The sequence below is a fragment of the Mastomys coucha genome, unplaced genomic scaffold, assembly GCF_008632895.1.
Source record: "Mastomys coucha isolate ucsf_1 unplaced genomic scaffold, UCSF_Mcou_1 pScaffold18, whole genome shotgun sequence".
NCBI classification, from domain to species: domain Eukaryota; kingdom Metazoa; phylum Chordata; class Mammalia; order Rodentia; family Muridae; genus Mastomys; species Mastomys coucha.
This window is the reverse complement of record NW_022196900.1, coordinates 29,382,185-29,398,703: the sequence shown is the minus strand read 5'-3', so window position 1 is coordinate 29,398,703 and position 16,519 is coordinate 29,382,185. Positions and strand designations below refer to the sequence as shown.

The following is a 16,519-nucleotide window of genomic DNA, read 5'->3' as shown; positions in this document are numbered from 1 at the left end:
CTCTCTCTCTCTCTCTCTCTCTCTCTCTCCCCAGAATCCACCTATGTGTTTAGCTGTGTGCTCACCCTCTTTCCTGTTTATCATTACTCTATATATCCATTACCTGTCATTTATCTGTCTAAAAATAAGTACTGTGAGAAATTAAAGACAGATGTGAAGAAGTGATAAGAAAAGAGTAAAGAAAAGAAAAAGGAAGAATTAAATTATATTGAAGAAACAGAAAAAGAACAAAGGAAAAAATATCTATGCTAAATCCATTATAAACTTTCTCAAAAGTAGAGGACTTCATTGGGTAAGACAATGCCCTTGAGCTATGTGTACAGGCTTATTGGAGATGGCCATTGATTGCTGAGCATTATTTGATGGTCATTGCTTTAATGGGTTCTATAACAACCTCTGGATTCAATCTTCTCCACTGTGCCCTTGATTTTATAGGTACAGGGATATTTGGACAGGTTAGTTGGAGTATAAGTCTGTTTCAGCATTCTGGTTCTGGACCACCTCATCCCACGCTGACATTGGAGTAACTTTTCTCATCTTTTGTCCATTCTCGTGCAGGAGAGGAAGCTTTGACCATGTATATGGACAAAAGTCGCCTCGACCGGAAGTCAGGGAACGCTACCCAAAGTGTTGAAGCTTTGCACCAGCTTGCATCATCTTACTTTGTTGACCGTGATGGCACCATGAGAAGGCTCCATGAGATCCAGATTTCAACTGGAGCAATCAAGGTACAACCTGAAGGTGTACTTAGATTATCAAGTCGGTAGAACCATGATAACGGCCATCTGAAAGCAGATAACAAACATACTTAGCTTCATACTATTGTACCCCATTCACCCACTACCCATCAGTCAGATAGATATTACCAAATAATCTTTCACAAAATATCTTCATTAGGGTGGCCTTATCTACTGAGTTATTTGTATATTATGGTATGGCCTTTGCAGAATTAACTCCAGTGCTATCAGTCTACTTTAAATAGATCCTTTTATTGACAACTATTCATTTGCTAATAACACTCGGGCTGCTGACTGAGCCATGCTCCTGTGCACCAACATTGCCCACAGAACCTTCAAATATTCTGGAAATATTTCAGTCTTTACTGGACAGGAAGTAGATTTAGTCATATATGATTATTGAACATGACAGTGTCGACAAAGTACCTTTGTAAGTTGATTCAATTTTAACTAATTCAAAGTCAAGGAGACATTTTGGCTATATTAGCTCCGGACTCTCAAGTCAGTGGCATACAGTACAGGAAATTTAAGATTCCATTTCCAGTACAGTGAGTTTCTAGATGACCTCTACAAAGAAAATGTGGGAGGACATCCTTGAAATAAAGAATTAATTCGTCAGAGGATATTTTCCTTGTCCTAAATTTTCTTAAACTAGATTATGCTTACATTTTTCATCTGAGTCTTTGCTCTAACTTCTGAATAAAATGTAGATCTTGTCTCATATTAAAAATCTCTAAGACATCACTAGGGAAAAGAGACAGAGGGGAAGGTCAAGTTAGACTCAGGCAGTTTGAATCAGAAATTGATCATTAGTAGAGAAACGTGTGAGCACAAGAGGACCAGACTTGGGGGAAGGTAGTAAGGAGAGGAACGAATCAGTTCGACAGACAAAGGACCAGCTTATCCAAGAAGAATCACTTATATTGGAGGGATTATGTTATTAAGGAGTTTGGCACTAGAGACAGATCTTTATGAAGCCATCAGAGTCGGGGATCTGCAAAGGCCTGGTTTTCATTATTACCAAATAGTTCTCTACCCCCAGATGGGGTATAGAGTTGAGATATTGAAGCTCTGTCAGGAGATAATTCTCTTCTGTGCATCCTGGAATGTGCAGCCTGCCTCTTTAGAAGGGATTTTTCAGACAAATTGCACAGAGACCTCTCATTGAGCTATTTTTTACACTATCACTGGCTTCTACGCAAAACTTGGCTCTGTGAGGTTCCCCCCCCCCCCCCCCCCCCCCTTGGCTTGAAGCTATCTCAGGACTCACAACACTAGAACTTGCCTCACTCCTAGATTTGGAGAAAGTCAGCCTATGACCCAGATAGGGTAACTATATAAAAATAAGTCAGGCTGGGTAGTGGTGGCTCACACCTTTAATCCCAGCACTTGGGAGGCAGAGGCAGGTGGATTTCTGAGTTTGAGGCCAGCCTGGTCTACAGAGTGAGTTCCAGGACAGCCAGGGCTATACAGAGAAACCCTGTCTCAAACAAACAAACAAACAAACAAAAAGTTAGTATTCTTATATTCTTACTCAATAAAAAGCATGCTATTATTCAGCACAAAAGGGAGAAATTATTATAATGAGAGAGAGAGACAGAGAGAGAGAGAGAGAGAGAGAGAGAGAGAGAGAGAGAGAGAGAGAGAGAGAGAGAGAGAGAGAGAATGAATATTGGTTAGTCAGTAAAGGTGATTACTGCATAAACATAGTTACCTGAGTTCCATCCCATCCTATCCAAATAAAGTTGGAAGGACAGAACAAATTCCACAAAGTACCCCCTCTGTTCACTATATACATTCCATGAGATGCATGCTCCCAATTATACAATGTGAATATGTGTAGAGGTACACATGCACCTGGATGATGATGATGGTGATGATGATGATATATATTCATAATAATAAACTGAAAACTACAGTCACTTTGTCTCTTTATGTAAAAGCATTGCCAATTTTACAGAGAAGGGAAGGTAGAGACTAAGGAAGGACAAGATACCAGCCTACATGAACGAGATGCTCTGTGTTGGCTTTCCCATCCCTTCAGTGGAGGCTGTACATTTACAGTTGAACACATACTTCAGCTTGAAAGAATGGCGAGTAAGGAGAAAGGGCTTTTATATAAGAAACCATTTTAATGCCATGGTTATTTTCATTCCATGCAGAGGTTCTCTTTTGGCTCCACCTTCAAAATCTTGAAGACAATGTCACAAATGCACGATGGAATCCAGATTTTTTTTTTAATCCTGCAGTGGCACTGATTGTAGTTATTGCTGAACCTTCTTTTGACAAATGGAGACAATTGTGTTGTTTTTGCCTGATAATAGTGCCTGTGTACTCATTGCCATTTATAGAAGTGTTTTGTAATTAGCTGGACATTTCTGAAGACTCTCTGTGCCAGGTACTTAAAGTCTTCACATGGTTCCCACAGCCTCCCTGGAAGACATTGAAAGTTTAGATGAGTTAAGTGACATTCTTATGTCACACAGCAACTTAATTATATTGGCTTTTTGTTCTGATTCTGAAGCCTAGGCTTTAGAATTGCATCATTGTGCTTCAATGTATTCATTCACATAAGACCTCCCATGACACTGTGAAGTGTGAAGTGATGGTAGAGAGTAAACATTATGGATTCAGTCTGTGTATTCAGTCATCCTTGTTGACCTGCCTGCTTAACCAGAGCCACACACAGTTCAAGCACAGGCCAGGCATTCTGGAGGCATCTCAGGTGTAGAAGTAACTACTTTTTAGGGTATGCTATAAACAAACCAGCATGCCTAACTTACACTTCTCTCACCAAATGTCCACTCTAGGTCACAGAGACACGCACTGGACCTCTGGGCTGTAACAGCTATGATAATCTGGACTCTGTGAGTTCTGTCCTTCTGCAAAGCACAGAGAGTAAACTACACCTTCAAGGTAGGAAACTGATGCCAACTGGGTCATCACTAGAAGTTTGTCGTGGGTCATAATTGTTCCAGAGAGCACCAGAAAGAATGAGGGAGGTGGACAATAGGGAAAAAACAGAAAAAATAAAATAAAATAAAACTTAGAAATATTGAAATCAGACAGCTGTGAATTTATCCGTAAGAATTTTAACATATACAGAGCATTAAACTCGTGGTTATTAATTTGTTCTCAGAAAAAAGCATGAAAATGTGAGCTCTGTTTGATTACTTTGATAAAAGTTTCTGAACCATATTATTTATAGATGCCTGATACTCCAGACATACTATATATTAAAGTTTCATACCTTATCATCTTATTGATTTGATTCCTAGTGTGTTTTGCAAAAATGATGTTTAAATCTCAAACAAATAATATTTTCTGTAATTTCTTCCTTATTTTGGCTCATCATCTGTAGTTTTTAATAAAAAGATGCACACATATTTTATAGAGTTAAGAACTACCATTGCTCAATATAGGCTGGTATGTAGAAAGATACATTTGGACATTATCTTTAATATCATAACCATTATGGGGATTCATTTTTTAATTGTCATAAATGTTTCTATTCACTCATCTTTGTCAAATTTAAATGAGTAAATTTACACTTTTTACTTTATATCACAGAGAGGAAAGGAGGTTTTATGTATGTATGCATATATATGTACATACATATACATATATACATATACATATTAAAGCTGATGTTAATAAACAATGTTTTCTTTAACTTTGAAATTTTAGTACAATAACATCACTAACACTTTCCTTTCCTTTATATATTTTTAAAAACTACAAAAGGATCTCAATTTCTATATGTGAAATGTAAGTGCATTATCTCACATCTATAAAACATAATATTAGGCCACTAGCAAAATATTATTTATAAAGAATTTTCTAGAATAAGAGAAACTGATCTGGCATTAATTAAACACTGGAAGATTTCTTATTCTATGTGACTGGTCTTAACAATGTAAAAGAAGAAAATTAATCCTGTAAGAAAATGCTGAAAAGTCAAAAGAGGTTACTTTGGGAGAGTGAAGTTATATACTATTTTAAGCTTCTAGTTGCCTTTTCGACTTTCATTCAATGATCACATATTAATTTTATAGCCAGAAAAAGAATGGTATGCTTTAACTTTGAGAAGACAAAAATCATGACCTTCCCGAAAAGTATATGCTAGAGATGATTCTGAATGTCAGTGGGAAGAACTTGGGGTGAGACAGGCAGGCACAGAGCTTAGGAGAGCCTAACAAGCCTTCCGTGTTCTAGTTCCTTGACAGTTCTGTGATTCATGAACTTGTTACAAACCATAATTGGGAAACAGTATAAGCAGAGCTTAAGAGTTCCACTTTGGACCCTAAATGAATATCTCCTGGAGAAAATCTGGCCAGTATAATGGTTTCATGTTTCAACACATAAACCCTCTCCCCCCTATACACATAGATACTTAGTAACAAACTAAGTTACTACCTTTGTAGAGAAGATAATAGATGGGATGACTTAAGTTAAAAACAAACAAACAAAGAAAAAAAAAGGAAGAAATGCATGGCCCATATGCCTTTGATGGACTAGAATTTTTAGCCTCTTAGTTCATATGACACCTGGCCAAGTCTTTAAAACGATAATCAAGATTTCAGTCTAGGAAATTGGATGCCAGTGTATGTTTTCTCACTTTCTGTGCATGCTGAGGCTATACAGAATGGTAAGTTATAATTGTAGTAATCCTAGTAAAATAAGTCAGATGTTACTATTAAGGAAAATTTTGATGTTTTTACCACATTGGGAGTCTAATTTACCCTGGAACGAGGAAAGCTTTAAGCTTCAATCCTTTTTTCAACTTCTGTTCTCACATTTTCTTTTTCAAATTATGTATTAGTTTTCATTTTGAATTTTAAATTTCTTCCCTCTCAAATACTTCTGTATAAGACTTGCCCTCCAAAACCTGAAAACTCCATGGGTGGCACTGCTAGAATTATGCGTGCCACGCAGGAAGAACTTGACAACCCTGTCCTCTAAATTTTTTCAGAGCTCAGCTGAAGGATTGAGTCAATATTTAAGCATCTCACATTAAAAATGATGCTGAGAGAGTGGAATGTCTGGAGAAAGGTCGCCAGTAGTAAGGAGGAAGGTTTACTTGAAACAAAATGGATTTCTCTGAATTATATTGGTCTGAATATACCTGAAATGCTGATTTAAACAGTTATCTTCACCTGGACAAAATAGGTCCGGATCAATGGAGTAGAAAGGGGATTATAATACCCTAGGTCTATCTCTGTGTAAAATGATCCTACCTTTCTTCTTTTCAACCTTTCTTTCTAGAAAAGAAATCTGGTTCCAAAGACTCAAAACTATAGTGTGTGACACACATGCTATTACACTGAGAAAGACACTCAGCCTCAAAGTGGCATGCTCAAGGCATATTCCTGCCCAAGCATCGAGTGAGATCCTTGCTGATGCAGTGGTCTTACATTAGCTAAGCATTACAAGAAAATATGTTTGGTAAAAAAATACTACCAAACATATACTATACAGATAATTTCAGCATTATCCAAAAATTGAGCTGAGTAATTTTAACATGAGTAATTCTTACCACTTTAATTTTATTTTAATTTTATTTATTCTACACAGAATCTACAGTTTTTCCTCTCTCTTCTCGTCCTAATACCTTGTCCACGACCTTCCTGCATCCCATCTACCCCTCCTTTTCTCTTCATTAAACTGCCAGCTTCCATCGAAGTCAACTACCTGTGGCAAATAAAGTTGCAGTGGGACTAGGCACCTCCTCTCCAAGTAAGGTTAGAAACAGCAACCCAGTGGGTAGCAGCAGTCCCAAAGGCAGGCACCAGAGTCAGAGACAGCCCCTGCTCCCACTGTTAGGTTCCTACAAGAAGACCAAGCTACACAAATCTAACATATATCCAGAAGCCCTAGTTCAGTCCCATGTAGATTCCCTGCTTGTCTGTTCAGTATCTGTCATCTTCTATTCGCTCGGGTTAGTTGATTTGGTAGGTTTTCTTGTACTGTCCTTGACCCCTCTGCCTCCTACAATCCTTCTGAGGGATTTCCCAAACTCCACCTAATGTTTGGCTATTGTGTCTCTGCATGTGCTTCCATCAGCTGATGGGTGAAGCCCCTCTGATTATATTTGCGGTAGGTTCCAATCCATGAGTGTAGCAGAATATTATTAGGAATCATTCCATTGACTTTTTTTTTCCATTTGTGTTTGATTCTATCATGTGTCTCTGGTCTATCCAGCCTCTGGCTACTAACCCTCTGGAGAGTGTCAGGATTTGTATCACTCTCATTGCATGAGTCTCAAGCTGCACAAGTCAATAGTGGGCCTCTCCCACCATTTCTTTGCCACCTTTATCCCATATCTTGTAGGCAGGATAAATTGTAGGTCAAAGCTTTTGTGACTTTATTGGTATCTCAATCCCTCCACTGAAAGTCGTGCTTGGATGGGAGTGTTTTAAATCTTTTCTAGTGGCCAAAATTGACTTTTATAAAAATGATGAATCAATAAATTTTTACCAAAACAATGGTTCAAATTTAAAACTAAAATACATGTATGAACACTGATTAGCTCAAGTCAATATCTCTATGTATGATTCTATATTCATTTATATCTACTATACACATGTCTCTCTATATATATGTTTATGATTGACTATAAAATATTTAGGTAGTATGACCTATGGACCTATGTTACATTATAACATATATATATATATATATATATATATATGTATAAATATATATTAAAATTTCATTTCAGAAGTTAGTTAATAAAAATGATAGAATAAAAATCAAAAGTAACATAGCTTCCACTTCAAGGAAACATGCATTTTACAGAGATATCAGAACACCAGCAATAAATGTTTTAGATTTTATTAGAAAAGACTATGGGGGCTATTACATAATATCAGATTATAGATGTTTTATAAGGATTATGCCTGTAAGAAATATCCACAGCTTGAGACCTGAAGGATAAGTGGGAAGGCAGGGACATAGATACAGAGGCTGACAGAAGACTCTTTATAAAGGAACATTCAAGGAAATTAAAGTCTTATGAGATTAAAACAGAAGATTCAGTGGTGAGAAAAACATAATACTATTTAAAATTCTTTGCAATTTCTGATCTACACTAATGAGCTGAATATAAATACAAGAAAAGTAGGCATTCTCGGAAAGTTTTCAAAAAATATTGCATGAAAAGACTATATTTTGGAATATCATTCTTTCTCTGTATAGAGAGAGCAAACAGGATGAGATTTGTGACACTAGGACCATTGGGCTTAGAAAATAAGATGGAGAAATAAACCAATTGGAGAGAGATTTTGGAAGCATTATGATACATGTTCAATGAAAAAAGTCATTTAAGAATTTCAATAATTGATTCAACGAGATGTGTGAATGCTACAGAGAAAATGAAAAGACAAACATCTATGATTAAAGGTAATGTGTACTGCAATAGGAAGAATGATGGGAATACATAGCATTATGGAGTTCAATAGAAATGGTAGTTTATATCGCCAGTACAGGTGAAGGAGTCGTAGCAAAAAAACATCAAAAGAGATCAAAGAAACCTCTTAACTACAAGACAGAATGACTCTGAATAGGCCATGTGGAATGGTCTAAAAATACTCAGTGTAAAAAAAGGCTGAAAATTGAACACATTAAAGTTAAAACTCTTTTCACAAAATATACTATTAATAGAGTGTAAATGTTAGCAATACAATGCATGACAGAGTTCTTATACAAAATATATGAATACCTTCTATATGATATTAGAATAAGGAAGCTAGCCTGGTTGAAGAAGAAAGAAAATGGATAAAATACAGGTCCAAATAGTTCATAAATAAGAATCTATACATGACAAACATCTGAAGAGATCCTTAAATTATCAGAAAAAAAATGTAGATTGAAAACTGCCTTCTAACACTACCAGAGCACAGAACTCTATGCCACAAATGGAAAACTTTGACAGTACTAAGAAATGAGAGTACTGAAATCATGGGTGCTTGCATACTTTGCCAGAGGGAGTATAAATTAGTTACAGCCATTTTGGAAAACTGTTGATATGTACTAAGAATTGCATATGTGCTTTTGCTGTTACCCAAAAATTTTAACTCCTAGAGATATGCCAAAAGAAGTGTATCCAAGTTCAAAGAAAGCCATGAGTGTTTATGCCAAATTTAATCAAAATAGGAAAAAGAAAGCATTAACATGTATGGCTATCCTCAAGAAAATAAGTATATTTATAGTATAAGCCCCCTATACAGTGTTGAGAAAGAACATGTCACTGCTTCATCCAACAATATGGGAAACTCTCACAAGTCGACACTAAAGGGAAAATAAGCCAGACACAAAAATGTATGTATGTTATATAATTCTGTTCCTATACTGGTCCAAATTTGTAAAAACACAGTTTTAAACATCCAAAGACAGGGTAAACTTTAGGGAAGGCAAATGGGACAATAACAAAAAGAGAACAAGTAAAGTTCCTGGATCACTAGTAATATTGGATTCCATGGCCTAGCTAGTTGTGCCTAGGTATGTTTGTTTTGAAAATCTATAGAGTTAAGCACACATTATTTAGATTTATGTATTCTTATATATACATTATGCATCTATTCAATATTTATTTAATAATGCACTCAATCTTGACACTTCTGCCAAGAGACATTGTACATAAAACAAAGACACAAAAGAGAGGTCAATCTAGCCAGAAACAGATCATAAGACTCAGGGTATATAAGACATTACAGAAAGCATTTATCATGTACTCAGTGATTTCCCATATTCACTTGAACTTTGTATGTCTTTTCTTCACACTCAGAGAATACATAGGAACAGCTTTTCTTCATAGAAAAAGATCAAAGAAAAGAATTCAATTTAAATTTATTGTGGAGAAACCATTGCAAATTTAGACAAAATGACATGATCTACTTTGCAGCTTAAATAGCTCACTGAGGCTATTGGATAGAAAAGACTGCTCAAGATGAAATCATATCCATGGACAATGGTTGGAGGGACTGACTTATTAATTACTATGAGAGAAGATGGTGTCAATGATAGTTCCAAGGAAGGCAGTGAGTAGTTAGAAGATTTGTGTATAAGTTTTAAACACCATGCTGCAATAGTTAGAAAAGTGGTGGGAAAGGCAGGTGAAATTCCAAAAGGAGTCAAAAATAACCTCCAAGTTTAGAACAAACACTTGTAATGAGAGTTCCACCTTTTGGACATGGCAAGTCTATTAGAAGGTCATTTTTTGATGGGCAGTGAGCAATTTCAAGCTAAAGTTGATATATTTATTAAAGAAAACATGGACAGTGAGTATTTAAAATGTCAGAGACAAAAGCTGAGGCATCAATTAATCTAGACAAACTATGAAATTGACAAGGTTACCTTATAAGAAACTATGACTTTTTTAAAGAAGAAATAAAATCATTGAGCAGCACAAAATTAGCACTTTGAGATAAGATTAGGGTCCTGTAGAAGGAAAAATGGGAGAATGAGAAGCAGCAGCAGCAACACAGGGGAAAAAGTCTAGACTGGGTGTGGTCACTCAGTGGGGAAATGTCTTACTCTGTAAGCACAAGGACATGAGTTTTGTCCCAAGAATCTATATAAAAGTGAAAAAGGATGGATGTTACATACTTGCAATTTCAGGCCTAGGGAGATGAACACAAGAAATCTGAGGCTCACTTGGCCAGCTGACCTAATTTACTAGACAAGTTGTAGGTAATTGAGAGACCATACCTGTAGACAAACAAAACAAAACGAAACAAAACTCGGTGGCCACCTCCACATCATGTATACATCATATGCAGTTATGAAGACAAACATTCACACATATATAAGAACATGCACTCATATGAGAAAGGAAGAGGAAGAGAGATCTACATAGTAGCTGTTCAGAAAGACATGAATCAGAGAGTTTAGTATTACAGAATTCAGTAAGAATTTTTTTTTTTTTTTTTTTTTTTTTACAGATGGCTTTGTGGGTAACTGTACAATGCTGAGGACATGAGCTGTGGAAGTACACAGATAAAAAATTATCCAGAACACAAATAGTACATTCCAAATTGAATAAGAGTCTCTGTCCCAAAAGTAAGATGTTGATGACATGAAGGAACACATTGTAATTTCGTACTCTGGCATCCATATGTTCCCCCATGGTCAAACATGCCTGTACACACACACACACATACACACACACACACACACACACACACACACACACACACACACACTCCAAGAAAGTACATGTTTTCAAAAACCCAGAGAGTGTAGAAATGTAGGAACTGATGCTGATATAAACTTGAGGAGTACTGAAAGGGAACTATTGGGTTGAACAACAATGAACTGATCTTGAAAAGAAATATTTCTTAGCATGTACCGTGTAAGGTTTTGATTATGATGAACTTGCAGGCAAATTATACAGTACTATTGTATTCAGCAGGGTAGTAGCCTAGGGACTGGGACATAAAGTGATTTTTTTCCTTGTTAAATGCAGAATCAACAAAACTTTTATTTGGCTATGGGAATTATTCTGTAGACAGGGAAAGACTGATGTTCTAGGCATGAGGAAGTGATTGCAGGATCAAAGTTGAACATTCAAGAACAACTGGAATTTTGAGTATAACTGGAATCATCTCACATAGACAGATGATTCTGCCCACTCTCAATTAAGGAAAGAGAAAACGGGTCCCTGTGTGGAACAATTTATAGATATGAGAACTTCTTGATTACTCTGTCTAGGATTTAAGTTTCATGATTTTAGATTCCCATTTTCTGCAATTGGATTGCTGCTTATAACTGTTTGTGTATCAGTTTGGCAAGGTATTCTTTGCATAGTGTACATAAAATAGTGGTATGTTTTACAATGAATGGCATCTCAGATGCAATGGCTTATTCTATTTTAAATCCCAGTGGGAAAAAAGTAAAGTTATTAGCTTCTCCCATTTCTAATAGAGGAAAATGGGTAGGAGAAAGGTGAAGATCACAGTGTATGAGGCAGGACCATTATGATGATTGCCAGGCAACTCTTCTAGCTTCTGAACCCACTTGATGATCCATCTTGTTGCAGCAGCTAGGGTGGTCTTCTCAAAGCTGCATGAAATGCTGCTGCTTCTTCTTATCAAGCCCTTCAATGCTTCTCTTAAAATTTTCCCATAAAGAATCTGTTGATAATATGACTCCCCATTAAAGTTTACACTGCTGCTTTCTAAAGACATTATCTCTTTTCAATCCTAGGACAATCTATGGTGTCTTTATAAGCAGTACTCAGGGTGAATTAATGAATAAAAGGATAATTGAGTGAGCAGACCAATTAATCCATAGTTGTTCTCTTTTCTACCACATTATAATGAACCTTTTTTAGTCCAATGACCATTTGCTGATGACCTGTGGGATCCCAGCACTGTACTACTTTACCTAGATAGCATGCTTTGTTTGTATATGCGTAAGGGTGGGGTATTCAAAAATAGGTTTTTACCATTCAGTTCTGGTGGGCAACTTTAAACTAGAACAATGTCCTAGCTAACAATTTGTACAGATGTGTCTTACACCTGGCATTGGGATTTTCATTTTAAATTCTGACTTTGAAATTAACATTATCCATGCTTGCATGGTACATCTGTTCATATTTTTGTTTGGATTTTACTCATACTTTTTGATGAGTATACACATTAGTAATTTTTATGTAACCTTTGCATAATCTTTCTTTTTGTTTTACTACTCCCTACTTCACCCAACTCAAACCTTTCCATGCCTAGGACTTTCTTACCTATGTTCATAACACAGTGATTTTTCTAATAAACAGTCTCCTTTCCTACTTCAGTACCATAAATTTGAATTCTTCTGCCTCTTCAGAGAAAGCCATTTACCTCTTTTGCCTCTCTTATTTCCATAAGTGGGATCTTGTCTATTTCCCTATACAAAGGCTTGTTTCAAGAAAAGACCTGGATTGAGAAAAAAAAAATAACTTCAGCATTTGTCATACTCTTGACACAGTGAGTGGCATCAGACATGTTCCTGCAGCATTTAAACATCTATTCTTCATGTAATTCCTGTGATTGTGTGCTAGTGTGACCAATGCCTTTGCTTTGTTTACCTTACATCTTCCATGGTATATATGCTTGGATAAGTACTCACTAAAAATGTGGTGAATAAATATCTGTAGGTTAAAATAAATTTCCTCAGCAATGTTTATATTGAACAAAATATTGAAAATACAATATTTTCAAAATCATCTTGATAGTAATAGAGACAAAGTTATAAGAAAAATATTTTAAAATCTGACTTTAGTTTTGTGGTGTTATTCTTTTATAGACATTGTCTTTCTGTTTAAGACCAGTTATTTGTTCTGCCAAACACTCACTAAGTATTATTCTTCTTACTTTAGAAATGAGGAAATTAAAAACATGAAAATGTAAGAAATAAAAATATGAATCTAATACTCTTCACCTTAGCCTTAGGCCAATTTTTAGGAAAAGGGAAGAATACTGCCATATTGTTTATTCAAAATATTACAACAATGGCCTCTATCCCAGCTGATAATACTGTGCATCTACAGTCTCTTGAACTCTCCAACACTCTATAGCTCTCAACTTTACTGCTTCCAAACTCCTGGGAGGATGGCATATTAAGCTGTGCTTACATCATTCAGTTGATGTCCTTGTCTAAACTCTCAAAGTTTTCCACATTTCTTCAAAGAATGGCATGGTCAGAACTGTCTCAACAATAGCCCCACTCCCTGATATCAAGTTATTTCTGTCTCAGTTATTTTTCTACTGCTTCAATTATAAGACACTATGACTAAAACAGCTTATAGTAGAAAGTTTTGAAATGGGCTTCCATTTTTCTGATGGTTAGAATCCATAATGCCATTGTGTCGTGAACAGCTGAGTGATCATGTCTTGATCCAAAAGTAGGAGGCAAAAAGAAAATACTGGAAAATGCATGACTTTTTTAGAACTATAAATACCACTCCCAGTGAAAGCCCTCCTCCAGTAATTGCATTAATTCTTCTATACAGTTCCACCAATGGGGACAAACTATTTAAAGACATGAACATATGGATGGCATTTTTCCTTAAAAGTACCACAGGATTCTAGTCTTTGTGGCTCTATATTGGCTTTATTCTTCTTGTGGTAGACTGTATATTCAGAGCACTCTAGCAGGGCTTCAAGGGAAATTTCCTTGCCCAAAAGCTAGGGTTGAAGAAGAGGAGGAGGAGGAGGAGCAGGAGGAGGAGCAGGAGTAGGAGGAGGAGGAGATAGTAGAATATTAGTAACTTTTTTTTCCCATAAAGCCCCATTTCTCCCAAATCCCATTTCTATGTGTGTTCTTCTGAGCTCAGGTACGTACAGTAAGTTCTTGGTCCCTGCATCTTCTCACAAGGAGTAATTCTTGGTCAGGATTGCTCTTGTTTGAGTCTCACTAGCCTGAGAGGCACTCGTCAGTATCCCATTTTCTGCCTTCTGGGGTGGCATGTTTTATGCAGAGCCTTTGTGACAAAATGCAAATGCTGGCTACCTCTGAACTGCTCGTAACCAAATATTGATTTTCCTTTCTACACCAAGAAACACCTAATCTCTCACTAGTCAGAAGGAGGGTTACTGTAATGATGTAGATTTAAGATATCAGTCAAAATGATAATAAAATGGAGATGCTTAATAGACAAAAGTTGATGATCATAATTAAAATTTTCACCCTCCTTATATATTTTAATCTGCAAAAATGGGAATGAGGAAACATGTGCCTCACAGCATTTTTTTTACATTTAATTAGGAAATTTATATTACCAATCAAAGGATGTGATACAGTAATAATCATGACTGTCATTTTGGACAATTATTATATGTCAGGTATTGGGACAATTTCTTTGAGTCAATACCTTATATTAGCTTCAACACAAATCCATATATTTTACTTGAAAATGGAACCTTACAGAACTTCTGTAACTTTTAGTTGGCACAGCAGGTAGTTGAGGTTAGGTCTACTCAAAGCAGGCTGTCATCTAGAATATCACAGCAGTTTTTCCAACCTGGGATGCAGAATTAAAGAATGATGCTGATTTAAAAGCAATTACGTTTTATGTTTCCCCCTTCTTTTATAAACACAGTTATAGTGCTTTGAGTAGAGTCCATATTTATTATTAAATGACAGATCAACTTTTGTATGCATTGATGTAACTGATTTCCTCAGTGATTTTCAAAATAATATTTAGGCTAAAAAGAATACTGCTTTGAGAATGGGTGGTCAATGAGTGTCAGGATGTTCTAGGAGGTGTGATTGCAGAATATGCTATTGAAATCAGTAAGAAAGTCTGACTCCTTGGTCAGAAGGGAGATGGGAATTCTGAACCAGTGCATAGTTGCTGGAATAAGACTGATGTAGGCAGTGAGTATGTCAGAGAGTTACATATGTTTGCTGTGGTCACATGGAACGGCTGCATTTAAATATACCTGTAGTTAAAGATGTATCACAAAAATCCTTTTAGATAGAGGATCTATGTGGTAATCTGATTAACTTAACAACCAAGTCACATTAGAAAGTTTGACAATGTCAATGATAGGGCAGAAATCAAACATCAGGGTGAACAAATTCTGAATAACTCAGCCAAGATGATTTCATTATTGGCTGCATAGGGATGCAAAACTTGTTTATTGTTAAAAATGATTAGGTCAATGCTTACTTATTCCACCAATTTACATTAAAAACAGGAGTCTTCACCACAGCCCACACACTATTCCCAGTGTGCCTTTAGGGTATTTCAGATATAACACATTTTCTCTTATATGCACAATTATACAGGGTTGCTACTAAATTGTCATGTGTATCTCCAAGAGATCTACTTTTAAAGGATATTTTCAGAGTGTGGGTTTGTGTGTATATATGAAAGAGAAAGAGAGGGGAGAGAGAGATAGAGAAAGAGAGGGGAACAGAGAGAGAGAAAGAGAGAGAGGAAGAGAGAAAGAGAGAGAGAGGGACCCAAACATGTTAAGATGCTTAGATCAAGATATTTCCCAAAAGATATTGTATCCTCTAGAGTTATGAATGTTTGTGAGCTGCTAGATGTGGGCCTGGAAGACTAGTGAGTATTCATAATGGATGAGTCAACTTTCAAGCACCAGTTCAATTGTTTATTGCTTACTTTGAGTTGCATAGCATTTAGCATATAGTACAACACGATGTTCAATAAATGTTAATAATTTAAATTAATTGGAACTGCAGAGTTAGAGTTCTTTGAATTGTATACTTTTTGTGTGCGTGGCAAAATTTTAAAAAAGCACAAAGTTTAACATCATGAACATTTTTTAAATGCACAACTTAGTAGCATTAAACATACTCCCAATGATATTAAATTATCATAACAGATGCCATAATGCTTTCATGTCTCAAACACAAATTGTATACCTATTAATCAGTCATTCCTCATAGTCCTCTCTCTTTAACCTTCAAATTTACTTTCTATCTCTGAATTTACATATTTTGGATATTTAAATAAGTAGATGTGCACAGTGTATGATTTCAAGGTAATCTTCTTCCACTCTACATGTTTATAACTCACTCATGTTATAAGAAATATCAACATTTCTTTTTCATGGATCCATTAGTATTCCATGGCAAGGATGTGCCACATATCATGCATATTCATCAATGAACTCATCAGTGCCCCTTCACATTTTGTCTACTGGCCAGAGCTAATCTGACTAGTCAGAAGAGTTTTTGTTTGAGTGCTTTTCTGCAGTGCTTTTGATATACATGTAGAAGTGAAATTTCTGGATCACATGGTAATTAAGGAATTATGTATCTGTTACAAAACC

General features: G+C 36.0%; 1 protein-coding gene across 1 annotated transcript in view; it reads left to right on the top strand.

Moving 5' to 3' along the window:
• The window catches only part of Brinp1 (BMP/retinoic acid inducible neural specific 1), a 185,357-nt gene that overhangs the window by 118,884 nt on the left and 49,954 nt on the right, over nt 1-16,519 (top strand). The window contains exons 4-5 of the mRNA XM_031377667.1: nt 559-728; nt 3,548-3,653. Of these exons, the coding sequence (XP_031233527.1) occupies nt 559-728; nt 3,548-3,653 (276 nt within the window). The remainder of the gene's footprint in view (nt 1-558; nt 729-3,547; nt 3,654-16,519) is intronic.